Source organism: Gorilla gorilla, chromosome 1 (assembly GCF_029281585.2).
Source record: "Gorilla gorilla gorilla isolate KB3781 chromosome 1, NHGRI_mGorGor1-v2.1_pri, whole genome shotgun sequence".
Classification (NCBI taxonomy): domain Eukaryota; kingdom Metazoa; phylum Chordata; class Mammalia; order Primates; family Hominidae; genus Gorilla; species Gorilla gorilla.
Window position 1 is genome coordinate 21,673,600 of NC_073224.2, and position 14,264 is coordinate 21,687,863.

The window sequence follows — 14,264 nt, forward strand, 5'->3', positions numbered from 1 at the left end:
AGCTGGGAAGGCCTGTAGGACTTTCCTGCTGCTCTGCCTCTGCTCTTTGTCTTCCCTGACAGTCCCATGCTGTCTATGGGGATATAATTCATTTATTCACTCATGTGCTTAAGAAAATATCAGTTGAGCACCTATGATAAGCATGTGCCAGTAAATGCACAAACATTATTTCTGTAGCAGCTGGATTATTACAGCAGCATTCAGATTGGTCTTCCTGCTTCTACCCTTGCCTTTCTGTAGCCAATTTCCTACACACACGCCTGATGATCCTTTTAAAAGAATTTACATAATGCCATTCTTCTGGTCAAAACCCTCCAATGGCTTTCCAGCTGTTAACAGTAAAAGCTAGAGTCCTCACCATGGCCTATAAGGCCTGAACCATCTGGCCCCCTGCAGCCCCTCTGACCTTATCTCCTGTGCATCTCTCTCTCCTACTCTGCTCCAGCCACACTGGTTTGCTTGGTTCCTCCTCAGGCCACGTGTTCCCACGTCACGACCTCTGCACATGCCAATGCCTCTCTCTAGACCGCCGTCCCCCCGACACCGGCAGGGCTTGCTTCCTTCAACTCTCTGCTCAGATGCTGTATTCTCAGTAATATCTTCCCTGACCACCTTCTATGGAGTAGCACATCCACTTCCCTTTTCATTTCCCATCCTTTTATTTTTCCTCCATGGCCTTACTACTCTGTGGCATTTTATTTATGTACTTGTCTGTCTGTGTCTCCCACCAGAATATAAGCTATAGCAGCACAGAGGCTGTCTTCTTTGCTGCTGTATCTCCAGGACGTACATTTCCTGGTACACAGTGATGGATGAATGTGTTGTAAGTACCGTGCTATATTATGGGTATAAAGAGATGAATAGCACAAGATTTTTTAGATTCTTTTTTTTTTTTTTTTGAGGTGGAGTCTCACTCTGTTGCCCAGGCTGTAGTGCAGTGGCTCACTGCAACCTCTGCCTCCTGGGTTCAAACGATTCTCCTGCCTCAGCCTCCCGAGTAGCTGGGATTACAGGTGCCGGGCCACCACACCCAGCTAATTTTTGTATTTTTAGCAGAGACGGTGTTTCACCATGTTGGCTAGGCCAGTCATGAACTCCTGACCTCAAGTAATCTGCCCACCTTGGCCTCCCAAAGTGTTGGGATTACAGGTGTAAGCCACCGCACCCAGCCTAGATTTTTACCTTTGGAGGAGTTCATAACTGGGTGGCAGGAGAAGAGGCAGATGCCAGCAATCAGGGGGTGCTGTAAGGGAAGGCCAAGGGAGCAGGGGCTGGGCCTGGAGAATCACAAAAGCCTTGGGGAGCAGTAACAGTTGAGCCCATCCTGGAGGATGAGCAAGGAGTGACTGGGGAGAATGGGGGGGAGGTCTCTCACACCCCCTCTCACTTCCCTTTGTCCCTCTGCTTCAGTCATGGTGGCTGTTGGCTGTCCTCGATCCCCACTGGCTAGGGGTGGATGTGTTGCCCGGGTCACATGCTTCCTCAGAGTCAATCACTGAGGCTGGGAAGATAGAATGATCTCGTTGACCAGGCTTGGGTCATGTATTCCCCTTGGATAATGAGAAAGGGAATGAGGTTCACTCCTATCAATCACAGAGCCTGGGAGAAAGGGGGTTCCTAAAAGGAGAATTTAGCTGCTATTTCCATACAGTGAAATGAACAGTGGGCTGGCCGAACAACACAATGGTCTCTCTTCCCACTTGGTTATTTTCACATCCATACTTTTTCTTTGTTCTGTTTTCAGTTTTCCTGTACTTAGGAAACTGTACCCTAAATATGCCAGAACTCTTGTTCTGTGTCCAGCCAGGAAGATGCCACAGGATGCCAGTAGCAGCTGGGCGTGGGGGACATCCAGGCATGCGGTGTAGGAAGGGGTGGGGTGAGGGTGTAGAGTCATCTCTGCTTCTGTCCTACTGGGTTACTGGCAGGATAGAACATTGTTCTGCACAGAGATTAGAACTCAGGGTATGAATGGCTCAGACTTTAGGTACAGACTGCATTAAACAGTCATTCTATAACCACTGCTGACAAGACAACCAGCTTACAATAAAGTATTATTAGCCTTTGACTTGTTTGTAAGAAGGAAATATCTTGTTTAACCACATGAAACCTTCTGCTTTACTTCCCAAATGTTCCTTTAACTGTTTGATGACCATTCATCCTGGTTTGCTCGGGATTGAGGGGCTTTCTAAGACACAGAATTTGCAGTTTAAAAATTAGGACAGTTCTGGGAAAAGGGTAGATATGAAAACAAAATAAACAGTGTTTTTTGGACTTTAGGGTATTTTATAATTGTAGAGACTGTAGAGTTGTACCTACAAACTCTTTTAATAAAGAACTGTACTGCATCCTGTCATAAGTGAGGCTGCACCCAGGTGTTGCAGAAGAAATCTTTGGAATCACCTGTTCCTTAGATAATTAATTCTACCTTGTGTGTTAGCTCAGGCTACTGTAATAGAGTACCACAGATGAGTGGCTTAAACAAAAAAAAATTTATTTCTTGCAACTCTGGAGGCTGAAGTTTAAGATCAGGGTGCCAACACGACTGGGTTCTTGGGGAAGGCCCTCATCTTGGTTGACAGAGAGCAGTCTTCTCCTTGTATCTTCACATGGCAGAGAGCAGAGAGATAGAAAGCAAGTTTTCTCCTGCCTTTTTGTAAGGGCACTAATCACATTCATGAGGACTCCACTCTCGTGACCTGATTACCTAATTGCTTCTTTAAGGCCCCACACTTTAATACCTTCACCTTATGGGTTAGGATTTCAACAATATGAATTTTGGGGGGATACAAACATCCGTCCATTGGATGTTGATTAGATAGGAAGCAAAAGTTGGATTCAGTATGGTACAGTACTTTAAGATCCCATTTATTTTAAAATTTGTTTCAATTTATGCCATCTTCTTTTGTTGTTAATCTCTAAGAGATATAAGCTATTTAATTTTTTGTTATTGCTACCTAATAACTCATACAGGAAACTGTAGAAATTAAGCATCAAATCAGTGAATTTTCTAACAAGAAGATATCCGTGTAACTACCATCCAAATAATTCATTTTCCATGGATAAAGTACATTCAACTATGGAGTCTTTTTTTCTGTTTTGTGAGATGTTGATTCACCATATCTGAATTCCACGTATCTTTGAGCTACTTAAACTGATGCCAGAATTCCAGGCACAGCAACAAAAGAACCCAACTTCCGGCGAGCCTTGCAAATCCAAACTGCTTTTCAGTAATGGAAAATGCTACGTGATTAACATTTAAAACGAGTACTTTTGATGCAAGAGATACATATACTTTTTTCCTTTTTTTTGGAAGCTCCTCCTATGAATTTACTTTACTATATCAACTTTTCATTGTATTCAACATATATGGACTGCAAAATAAATCAAGGTGGAAGGCCCTACATTAACGGTTGGGATAATAAATAGTATACTGTTATAATAATAGAGCATTACAAATGTTGCAGAAGTGATGGTGATGACAGCTATATTTTACAAATCCGACTTTGTTTTTTTAGATAATCATTGGACTGGCATATGTCTCAGGCTAAAGGGAAACCAAGAGGTCCATGTGTGGGCAGAAACCAATTAAGTTGAGCACTCACTGAATTGCTTTCTCAGCCAGGATGGGGAACGATTGACTACAAATTAAGCTTTACACATGTTAGACTGAAAGAGTTTACAGGTGAATGTTGCCCAAGGCCACTGCCACGTCATTCGTTGGCTGGAACACTTGCAGTGGTAAAGTGAGACGGAGAAGCTATTTAATTCTTTGCAAGAGGAGATCTTTATACACTTTGCTGTGAAAGTAAAGAGGGAAAACTGGGCGTCCTATGCATGGCTGAGGACGGGAAGTCTGCCTACACCAGTGGTTCTCAACCCTAGCGCACTTCAGGAACTTCCTGGAGTTTAGAAAGAAGAAAAAAGAATACAGACGCTCAAGACTCGCTCAAGACCAATTACTCATGTTAAACAAGATTTATGGGAGGCCATTGTTTTGGACTAACCTCCTGCACTAGGTCCTAGCAGACTAGACCAAACCAGAATGGAGTCACTTGTGCCAAGTGCCATGTAACCAAACTGAACTTTGAAACAGGCCCGTTTTCCCAAAAAACAGGAGATTCTAGTTAACCTGAGTCAGTACAATAACGAAGTCCAATCTGTTTTAACCCTATAAGGAAAGTAACTTTGAAATACCCACTCTTTGTTTTGTTCTTCAGCCTTTTTTTGCCCATAAAGCCAACCTCCTCTGCACAACTCATTGGAACACTCTATTTGCTTTATGGAATGATCTATTTCTCGATTCTAGATCCTAAATATAAGCCAACTAGATCTTTAAAGTAAACTTGTTGTAATTTTGTCTTCTGACACTCCCTATTACCGCAGGTGAAACCCAGGCATCAGAGCAAGTTTAAAACTCCCCAGCTGATTCTATTCTGCAGGAACGTTTGAGAACAAAGTTGGAGTCATTAACATGGCATCCCCCTTTGAGGAATGCTTCCAGGTCACAAACCTTCTACAAAAGGGCTGTCCCGGCAGCCTTGGGCAATTTCAGCTCCTAGGTCCGGAGTCAAGGGGCAGAACTTGGGTGATGGCGCTGAGCAATAGTTTAATAATTGACGTTCTCACGCAGTTATCTCTGCAAATACCCCACAAAAGCCCTGAACCCAGAATAAAACTTACAGACCGCACAACCCGCTCCGCCTATAGGAACTGCCGCGGCACAGGCGCAAATGCGGAGGGCTGAATGCGCAGGCGCGGACCGGGGACTCGGGAGAAAGCGCATGCGTGGTCTTGAGGGCGGTGCTTCCGGGCGAAGCACCGCTTGGGGGCGGGGCCTACGACACGCGGTGGGCGGGTCCTGAGTCGCGACCCTGGTCCGGACCTGACCTGAATTGCGACCCCAACCCGGACTGCTCCCCTGACTGCAACCCCTACCCCTGCCCACCAGCATGGCCCGGCACGTGTTCCTAACGGGGCCCCCAGGTAACCCTGCGGGGATCCCCACCTCCGAGAGGTCGAGGGGGTGGGGGCGCGCGGGCTGCGGGCGACCCTGTGCTGTCGGGGAGGGTCTCCGGCTCCAGGGCTCCGGCCTCTGAAGTTCCCAATTTAAATGGCGGGCTTGGTAGTCTGAAGAGTTTGTACTCCTTCCCGGAAAACGTGATTTAAAAGACACAGGGCCTAAAGGATTAGAACACACTTGTGAGGGGGTCCTAGACTGGCTTCTTGATGAAGGGCTGAAACCGCAGGGGCCAGCGGCAGCGGTAACTCCTACTGTAGTGTTGACGATGTGGTCTGCACAAATGGTATTTCAAGAGATCTGCAGCAACCGCGATGTGAAGTGGAGATGTCTAATTTCTGTTGATAGTCACAGGTACTTCCTTACTGTGGGTCTTTGCTACATTGATCGTGCAAAAAAATGGTAAATTTTAGTTGGAGGAGAGCGAAACTGAAGTTGTAACCTTTCTTTCCCATCTAAGTTCATCCCCCCACCCCCATCCCCATCTCCATCCCCACGAATTCCCTCCACAGCTGAGGCCACAGGTGGAGAAGCTTTGGTACCTACAGGAGCCCTTCTCAGACGCTCTTGCTTGTTCCTGTCGCTGTCCCCTCCTGATGTCTGTCAGATCCCTCAACCCTGTGGCCTGTGGAGTTCTCATCTGAGAAGCAGGATGGCGTTGAGGTCAGATGAGAGGTGTAGGAGGAGGTGCTTTTAAATCAAGGCGCTACCCATGTATCAAGCATTACTAAAAAGGACAGTAGGCCGCATCAGATAGGCTAAAAAAAGACAGGTGGGCTAAGAGTGGAGAAAGTGATTTCTTCAGCTCCTTTGCAAGGCAAACCTAATTTTGAAGTTTAGTGTGGGTTCAGATATCAAAGGCTGTAACCCTGGATCTAGAATTCTCTTTCACTTTATTTTAATGATTATGTTTGGTTGTAAGTAGCAAAGGCTACAGCTAATATTGCAGACTTTGGGATTTTATCAGGCATTGGATGGGGGAGATGGGGAGCAGGGGGTGAGGAGGAGGAGGGTGGTTTGAGAAATGCCTGCTATCTAAAGTCACTAAGTATTGCAAAGAACTGTTTTCTGAAAGTTGGTTTGTCAATCCTTTATTTGAAATTTGGAATGCAGTTTGATACTCAGCAGGCTGACCCCAAGACGTCTGTGTGTTTTATAATGGAGGTGTCCTGTTACCGGGATTGTATTGATGGTGGTTCTTGTTTCTGCTTTATCAAAGTCTTATCTACACGTAGTTGAAAGACTCAAATAATTCTACAGTGTAGCTCTCTTAAACCTGTCCTCAAACCCACGCACCTTTGTCTTTTCTCCTTCTCTTCTTAATGTAGTTACAGCGTAATTTTCATTGTCAATGTTTACAGTATTATGGCCATGTAAAGACAATCACAACAGAGCCACATAGTAATCTATGATTTCTTTTCCATTTATTTAATTATTTTAGAGACAGGATCTTGCTCTGTCACCCAGGCTGGAGTGCAGTGAAACAGTTATAGCTCACTGCATTCTCAAACTCCTGGGCTTAAGTGATCCTCCCACTTCAACCTCCTGAATAGCTGGATCTACAAGAGCATGCCACCACACCCGGGTATTTTTTTTTTTTTTTTTTTTGTAGAGACCTGTCTCTTGTTATGTAGCCCAGGCTGATCTCCAACTCCTGGCCTCAAGTGATCCTCCCATCTGGGCCTCCCAAAATACTGGGATTATAAGTGTGAGCCACCTTACCCATCTTTTTTTTCCCTCTTCTTATTGAGACAGGGCCTCTCTCTGTTGCCCAGGTTGGAGTGCAGTGGCACAATCTTGGCTCACTGCAACCTCCACCTTCCAGGCTCAAACCATCTTCCCACCTCAGCCTCCCTAGTAGCTAGTACTACAGGCATGCACCACCGTGCCCTCTAATTTTTTTTTTTTCCTTTTACACATAACTTTTTTCCCCATTAGGAGTTATTGTCTGGTGTTTTTATTTGCCTAGTTTCTTTCTGTTTTCTCAATATGTTCAGACCATCAGGTAAAGTCTCCTCTCAAAGAGGTCACTTTTTGTTGCATATCCTCTTAGTGCCCCTGGCACTTAGCATTTTTTCCGATTTCCAACTGTCTGTACCCATGACTCATCTTGGAGGGCTTTCTCTGGTCCCTGGAGCCCACTTGGCCTGCAAACAGAGCAGGCCAGAAGAGCCAGGGAATTCCTGTGCCCTGGGATTAGCCTTCAACCTGTGATTGGTGAAAGTTAGTTGATAAATTCCCTACTTTCGCACTCCTCAGACAGGATAACTGAGCCACTTGCCCTGACTTGTCCCTTAGGATTCCCCAGTGGGATGAAGCTCCAGCTGCCCCCAGTGGAACTTGCTTGATAGTGCACCTCATGCTGGTGTCCTTCCCTTCCCTTTCTGAATTTCTTCCCTGCCAGTCCATCATGTTGTCACTGCCCAGGTTAAACTACATGCACTTGAATCTTTATCTGAGGATCTGCTTAGGGGAGAACCAGAACCAAAATAATTCCAGAGCTTTCTGATCTGTTTGTGCCTGGTATACAGCTATCATCTCGAGGTCTCCTGAAGCAGAGGTCATTTCTTATCCAGACAGCATTGGGGTAGCAGCTTAACTAATGAAGAAAAAATTAACTGAAAGAAGATTCCTAGAGCTGAAGAAGCCAAAAGGGACTTTGCCCAAATCCTTCCTATTTATTGCTCTACTATGTTCTACATAACATACAGTCCCCACAGTATACCCTTTGTGAACAGGGATAGTTACCGTTGCTCCATTTTATCTTTTTCAAAATATAAACGGCATTTTTTGTTAGGATAAGTGTAAGACCATTCAGTATAAGAATTAAAAAAAACAAGAAAAGTTTAAGGAAGAAAGTGACAATCACAGGGAATTTCAGCATCAGAAATCAACATTGTAAATCTTTGTTCTGTATTCTTCTTGACTTTTTTTTTTTCTGTAGACACATACGTACTTGACCATTTTTTAAAAAAACATAGTGGAATGGTTTCTGCTATTAACCTGCTTTTTTCATATATTATTTTCATACATTGTGGTCTATTTTCCATGCTAATAAATACACATAAGCAGTATATTTTTTAATGGTTGCATGGTATTTCTGTGTATTTATGTGCTATTATATACATGGTGCCATGAGTTAACATTCCCTTACAATCAACATTTAGGTTGTTTTCAGTGTTTTGCTATTATAAAGAATGTTGCAGTGAATGTCCTGTTTCACATTTGTACTGTTGACATTTCCTGAGGATGAATTCCTAGTCATGAACTACAGGGTGCTGTGGCAGGCGCATTGAAATTGCCCTTCAGAAAAGAAGTACCAGCTTACACATTCGGCAATGCCATTACTTGCATGAAACAGATTCTTTAGTGACTTTCCTAAAGCAGTTGTTACTGAGGGCCAGGGCTGGATGAGAATGTCATCATTTTATGTTCTACACAGTTCTACCAGCTGCATGCTCACTGTGGCTTACTGTAGCCAGAATCCTCTTGTGTTGCTGTTCATGTTCCAGAAAGCCAGGTGCCATTATTTTAATGTGAAGTGTGAAGATAGATACATTGAATAAGAATAATGGATCATATTTTATGTCAAGGAGGCTTAAAAGAGTGGGTAGTGTTAGAAATAGCATGATTGCAACTCTGTAGTATCTCAAAATAGCTCACTTGCAGACATGCTAGGAGTTTTCTCTCTCTCCATTGTTGGGTAGTCATGTTGCCACTTACTTAAATCCATATTGGGAACAAGGCTCATATTTTAAAAAGTCATGGTGACAGGTAAAGTCCCCTGTTGAAAGGTATGGTCCTTATGAGGGGTATAGCCTTGAGTAAAATACCTAACCACCACGTACCTCAGTTTCTTCATCTGTAAAACATGCATAAGGATGGTAATTGCCTCAGAGGATGGTTGTGAGGACTTAACCAAGCAAATGCTTCCGAAGTGTGCTGGAACAGTGTCTGGCTCCGTCATGTCAGTGATTACTATATTAGGTAGCACCTGTTGGTGCTTATAAACCAGTGAGTTCATCAGAGTAGTCAGCTGAGCAGGCTGGATGGAAAGGAAGGATCAAGGTGGGGAGGCTGAGGGGGCAGAGGTACATAGGTTCAAATTGGGGAAGGTGTAGGGGATAAAGGTGAAGAAATGCTTAGAGACCCTGGAGAAGATGATGTTGGAAGGAGTTGCCAACCTGATAGGCTTGCTGTTATGAAAAAGTTTGAAAGTGACCATTAACAGGGATGCTAATGATATTTAAGAGACACATTTTCAGGAGTTACAACAATGTAAGTCAAAGGAGGAACAAAGTGATTTTCCCACTGTTAAGTGTAGGTCCGTTTGTAATCTCTTGAAAGCTGAAATCTTAAATTCCCAGCCCCTGACTCAAGTGTGACCAGTGTTACTTCCCGGGCAGAAAAATGGGAACTGTAAACCATTTCACAGGATGCAAATGGCATGGGAGAATATCATCAGGAACCTCTCAGTTGATTCTGGGATTGTGTATGTGACAAAATTAACAATGTTTCACAATTTAAAAATAAACCTCAAGATATCATTCATGTTTTTATTATGCTTGTTTCTACTTGAAATTAAGCATTTTTAGCACCTGGAGCAATCAAAATTAAATTGAAGTTCATATTCATAAATCCATTTACAGCCCATTTCTCTACCCACCATAATTGCTGCCTCAGAGTCTGCAAGTGCTGTGTGTGCTCTAGTAAGGGAATGTTTCCTAATGGGCTTTTCTTCTTTTTTTTTTTTTTAATTTTAGGAGTTGGAAAAACAACATTGATCCATAAAGCCAGTGAGGTTTTAAAATCCTCTGGTGTGCCTGTTGATGGATTTTATACCGAAGAAGTCAGACAGGGAGGGAGAAGAATAGGATTCGATGTCGTCACGTTGTCCGGCACCCGGGGGCCTTTATCGAGAGTTGGGTACTGATATTTCATTTCTGTGGTGTTTTATTATCTAAGCTCCCCTTCCATCTGTGCTTTAGGAGCTTTTCAACAAGAGCTAAATTCACCAAAAGCAGATACTCTGTTGGGTCCTTGGATGCCCAACTGCTTTCCCTTTAGGTTGAGAGTGTCTCCCTGGGCACAGGGTTGAGCCAAATGTTGTCATCTATCCTCAAGAATCTTAGGCCTTTAGGGATTTCTCAGAGAAAGAAAACAGAATGAAACCATCACATGAAAAAAGTATAAGAAAGTGATATTTTACTTAAAACTTGTTCACCAAGTCATAAACTCCTCTCACTTTATAATTCTTAGTCCTGTTTCTGGTGCCACTTTTCAAAGACTGTTGATGCAGTAGCTGCTTGGACCTTAAGAAATAGCCCTGCCATAACTGCAAGGCCGGTTGTTGGAGGTGTGGACACTTAGGGTAGCTCTGTTCAAAGCAGAGAAAACCTGATCAGCTTTACAGACCACCGCATTTTGTGTTGGTCATTTTTAAGGATGATTTAGCATATGTGGAATGCCAGAGGCTCAGTGGAGCAGCTAAAAACCAGAAATCAATACAGGAGTTTTTCAACAAAGAACATAATGTCTTTTCCTTCAGGTTAGAGCCTCCACCTGGAAAACGTGAATGCCGAGTTGGGCAGTATGTGGTCGACCTGACTTCTTTTGAGCAGTTGGCACTACCCGTCTTGAGGAATGTGAGTACGTGGTTTCTGCTTTTTGAACCCATCTGCTCTTAGTGTATTGTGGGAATTGCTAGCCATGGAAACAGAATGCCTTTTGCTCTTAAAGGCCCCAGTTTTGCATTTTACAGTTGAAAAGATTGAGTCTTAATAAAGATAAACAACATAATTTGCTATCACTCTGAGCTACAGATAAATTCCTATAAATTCTGTACATATAAATATTTTATTTTGGAAAGGCTCTTGATGCCCAGGTACCAACATTCCCAAAGATAAGTCTTTCCTCTGTCTTCTCACAGTCATGTCTTAACCTGGTTTCACAGCACAACAAACATTTAGGAAGAGAAAATGTCATTATATGAACATAATAGCCAGTTGTTATTGAATGCCTACCAAGTACTGTAAGCAGTTAATGTATTATATTATTATATTACCTTTTTTAAAAAAGAAAAAAACTTTATTGACATCTTACGGCTTCTTTCTTTCTACTTTGAATGCCTTTTATTTCATTCGCTTGCCTAATTACCCTGGCTAGAACCTCCAGTCCAACATTGAATAAAAGTGGTGAGAGTAGACATCCTTATCTTATTCCTAATCTTAGAAAGAAAGTATTTAGTCTTTCACCATTATGTATGATGTTAACTGTGTCTTATTTGTATAGAGTTTACTCAGGCGTATTTTGTTAAGGATTTCTGCATCTTTAGTCACAAAAGATATGGTCTGTAGCTTTCTTTTCTTGGGATATTGTTGTTTAGTTTTGGTATCAGGTTAATACTGGTCTAATAGAGTTAGGAAGTGTTTCCTTCTTTTCTAATTTTTGGAAGAGTTTGTGAATGATTCGTATTAATTTTTCTTTGAATGATTGATAGAATTCACTAGAGAAGCCATGTGGGCTAGGTTTTTCTTGGTGAGAAGCTTTTAAATTACCAATTAAATCTCTTCTTATAGGTCTGTTGATTTTGTATTTTTTGTTGAATCAGTTGTGGTAATTTGTACCTTTTAGTAATTTGTCCATTTCATCTGAAGTATCTAAGTTATTGGCATATAATTGTTCATAGATTCACCCATAATGCTTTTTATTTTGTAAGATTGGTGGTATTGTCACTTCTTTCTTTATTTTAGTTATTTAAATCTTCTCTTTTTTCCTTGGTCAGTCTAAAAGTTTGTCAATTTAGATGATCTTTTCAAAGAACCAGCTTTTGTTTTATTGATTATGTAGTTTTATGTATCTGTTTATCAGATATTTATCAAGTACTGCATATACAGTCATGAACAAAACAGACATGTTTCTACTCTTTCAAAACTGTTAGTCTAGTGAGAAAGGTAGACACTAAGTAAATTTATACTTGTCATTGTCATTAATGCTGTGAAAGAAAAGAACAAGGTGCTATGAAAGGGAGGGACAGGAAGAACTTACTTTAGACCAAGGGACCAGGAAAGAGTTCTGAGAAGATGACATTTAAACAGAAAGGAACAGGTGAGAGGGCATTGGGGAGAGAGAGTTAGTATTGGGGTATTTGTATGTGTCAGGGTGGGGAGGTCTGGGGAGAATATTCTAAATGGCAGGAACAGATACATTCAGACCTCAGAGCCCTGGAGCAGGAGCAGGTGAAGAAGGTAAGTTTGGTGAGGTGGGGAGCCATGAGATGCAGGGCTCTGTGGACCATGTTAAGGAATGTGAGTGTCATTTAATGTATTACAGACTTACTACTTTGATTTGTGAAAATTAAATGATACAGACCTGTCTCAAAAACCAACTATAAACTATCCAGAGGTTTCCATGGCACCAAGAATAAAGTCCAAAGTCCTTCCAGTGGCCTAGAAGGCCCTGTAGCCCTGTGATATCTGGCCTTACTAACCCCTGACCTCATCTTGCCATTCTTCAGCCACACTGGTTCAATCAGACTTCCCACATATGCCAGGCTGAGGCCCTTGGCACTTGCCATTTTTTTTGGTGAGCATGCTGTCTTCATAGATCTTTACCTCTCTGCTCCTTGACATTCAGAGCTCAGCTGAAGTATGTAGTGATGGTTGCCCAAAGGCTGCTGAAGATTTTAGCTATAGCCTCTGAGGATATCCTCTAATCTCAGAGGGCTGGTGATATCTTATGGTCTGTTTCAGCAGGGGGTTGTGCTTCTTGGAACCCACCAAGTTCTCCTTTTCTTCCTACGCCCTGTTTCCTCCTCCCACCTCGTTCTTCCCCAATTCCTTCCTCTTGGAACTTACCCTCAGTTCCTGTGCTGGGGACTCTCGTGGCCACTGTGTTGTGCGGGAGCAGAGAACATGGTATTTTTCTTTTTAGCTGTTTTCCCATCACATACATTCCTCTCTACTTAAATGTTCAAAAGGCAAGTGAAATACTTCAGATGAAATTCTAAGTGAAGATTCTGGTTTTAGGAACTGACTGGGTCAATACAAAGAATTTTTTACTTACCGTGCTCAGACAGAGTAGACCAAATCCTGGGAGGAGAGTTTGCACAGGTGTTTAGTGTCTAGATGCAAGCTTATATAAGAGATCATATGCTGACCAGATCAGAGCATAAATCTGTTTTTTAATTAAAAGATAAAGAAATACAGACTTCTCCCAGCATTTTGTATTCTGATTGCCAAATGCAGACATGTACATTCCATGTAGAAAAAGTTCCTGGCGGGGGATTTAATATGGTTTGGCTCTGTGTCCCCACCCAAATCTCATCTCGAATTGTAATCCCCATGTGTGGAGGGAGGGACCTGAAGGGAGGTGATTGGATCATGGGGGTGGTTTCCCCCATGCTATTCTCCTGATAGTGAGGGAGTTCTCATGAGATCCAATGGTTTCAAAAGTGGCAGTTTCCCCTGCACTCTCTCTCTCCCGCCGCCACGTGAAGAATATCCTTGCTTCCCTTCTGCCTTCCACCATGATTATAAGTTTCCTGAGGCCTCCCCAACAATGCGGAACTGTGAGTCAATTACACCTCTTTTGTTTATAAATTATCCAGTCTCAGGTAGTTATAGCAGTGTGAAAATGGACTAATACAGGATTCTCACCCAGTCAGGGTCATGGATTTCTTTTCTGGAGCAGAAATTTTTCTCCCATCATACATATTTTATGGGAATGAAGAAAGGAGAAGGAACTAGTGTTTTGTCTTTATACTAAAGAAAAAAATGAAAAGAATATTAATTAAAATAATTAGGCAACAAAACTGGGGAGTATAAACACACCATTTTTGATACTGGCAATGAAAACAACCAAGTAAACTGGAAGTGTTAGAAACCCTTTATAAAGGGACACAGTATTAGTTCATAGTGCTGGAATCTGTGAAAACACAAATTCCGATAATAAGAAATATCCATTGTGTATAAGAAATTTCAATATGTATGAGTGAAAGATAGTTTGAGGGTTGTATGTATGTGTGTGTGTGTGTGTTTTAATACTACAAAAAAATAAGAAAAAAGTACTTCTCTAATTAGGCCAAGCAGGGCTATGCCTATTTGCAGGTGGGGAAGTAAGGATGTGGCTGGGACTGGTTGCAGCGGCTCATGTCTGTAACCCCAGCTCTTTGGGAGTCTGAGGTGAGTGGATAACTTCAGGCCAGGAGTTTGAGACCAGGCTGGCCAATATGGTGAAACCCAGT

General features: G+C 42.4%; 1 protein-coding gene and 1 long non-coding RNA gene across 5 annotated transcripts in view; one reads left to right on the forward strand and one right to left on the reverse strand.

The window, feature by feature from the left end:
* The window catches only part of LOC129529114 (uncharacterized), a 59,514-nt gene extending 54,769 nt beyond the window's left edge, over positions 1-4,745 (reverse strand). The window contains exon 1 of one of the 3 annotated variants that reach the window (XR_010134369.1): positions 4,514-4,725. This is a non-coding gene — a long non-coding RNA (uncharacterized lncRNA). Of the gene's footprint in view, positions 1-4,513 lie in introns of all 3 variants that reach the window. The other 2 variants (XR_008674524.2, XR_008674523.2) reach the window with 2 other exon arrangements.
* A 40-nt stretch (positions 4,746-4,785) lies between these two features.
* Positions 4,786-14,264, forward strand: part of NTPCR (nucleoside-triphosphatase, cancer-related) — a 28,286-nt gene continuing 18,807 nt past the window's right edge. Inside the window, exons 1-3 of one of the 2 annotated variants that reach the window (XM_004028605.5) lie at positions 4,786-4,986; positions 9,784-9,946; positions 10,569-10,665. In XM_004028605.5, the coding sequence (XP_004028654.2) occupies positions 4,953-4,986; positions 9,784-9,946; positions 10,569-10,665 (294 nt within the window). In that variant the 5' untranslated portion in view covers positions 4,786-4,952. Of the gene's footprint in view, positions 4,987-9,783; positions 9,947-10,568; positions 10,670-14,264 lie in introns of both variants that reach the window. The other variant, XM_019031945.4, reaches the window with a different exon arrangement.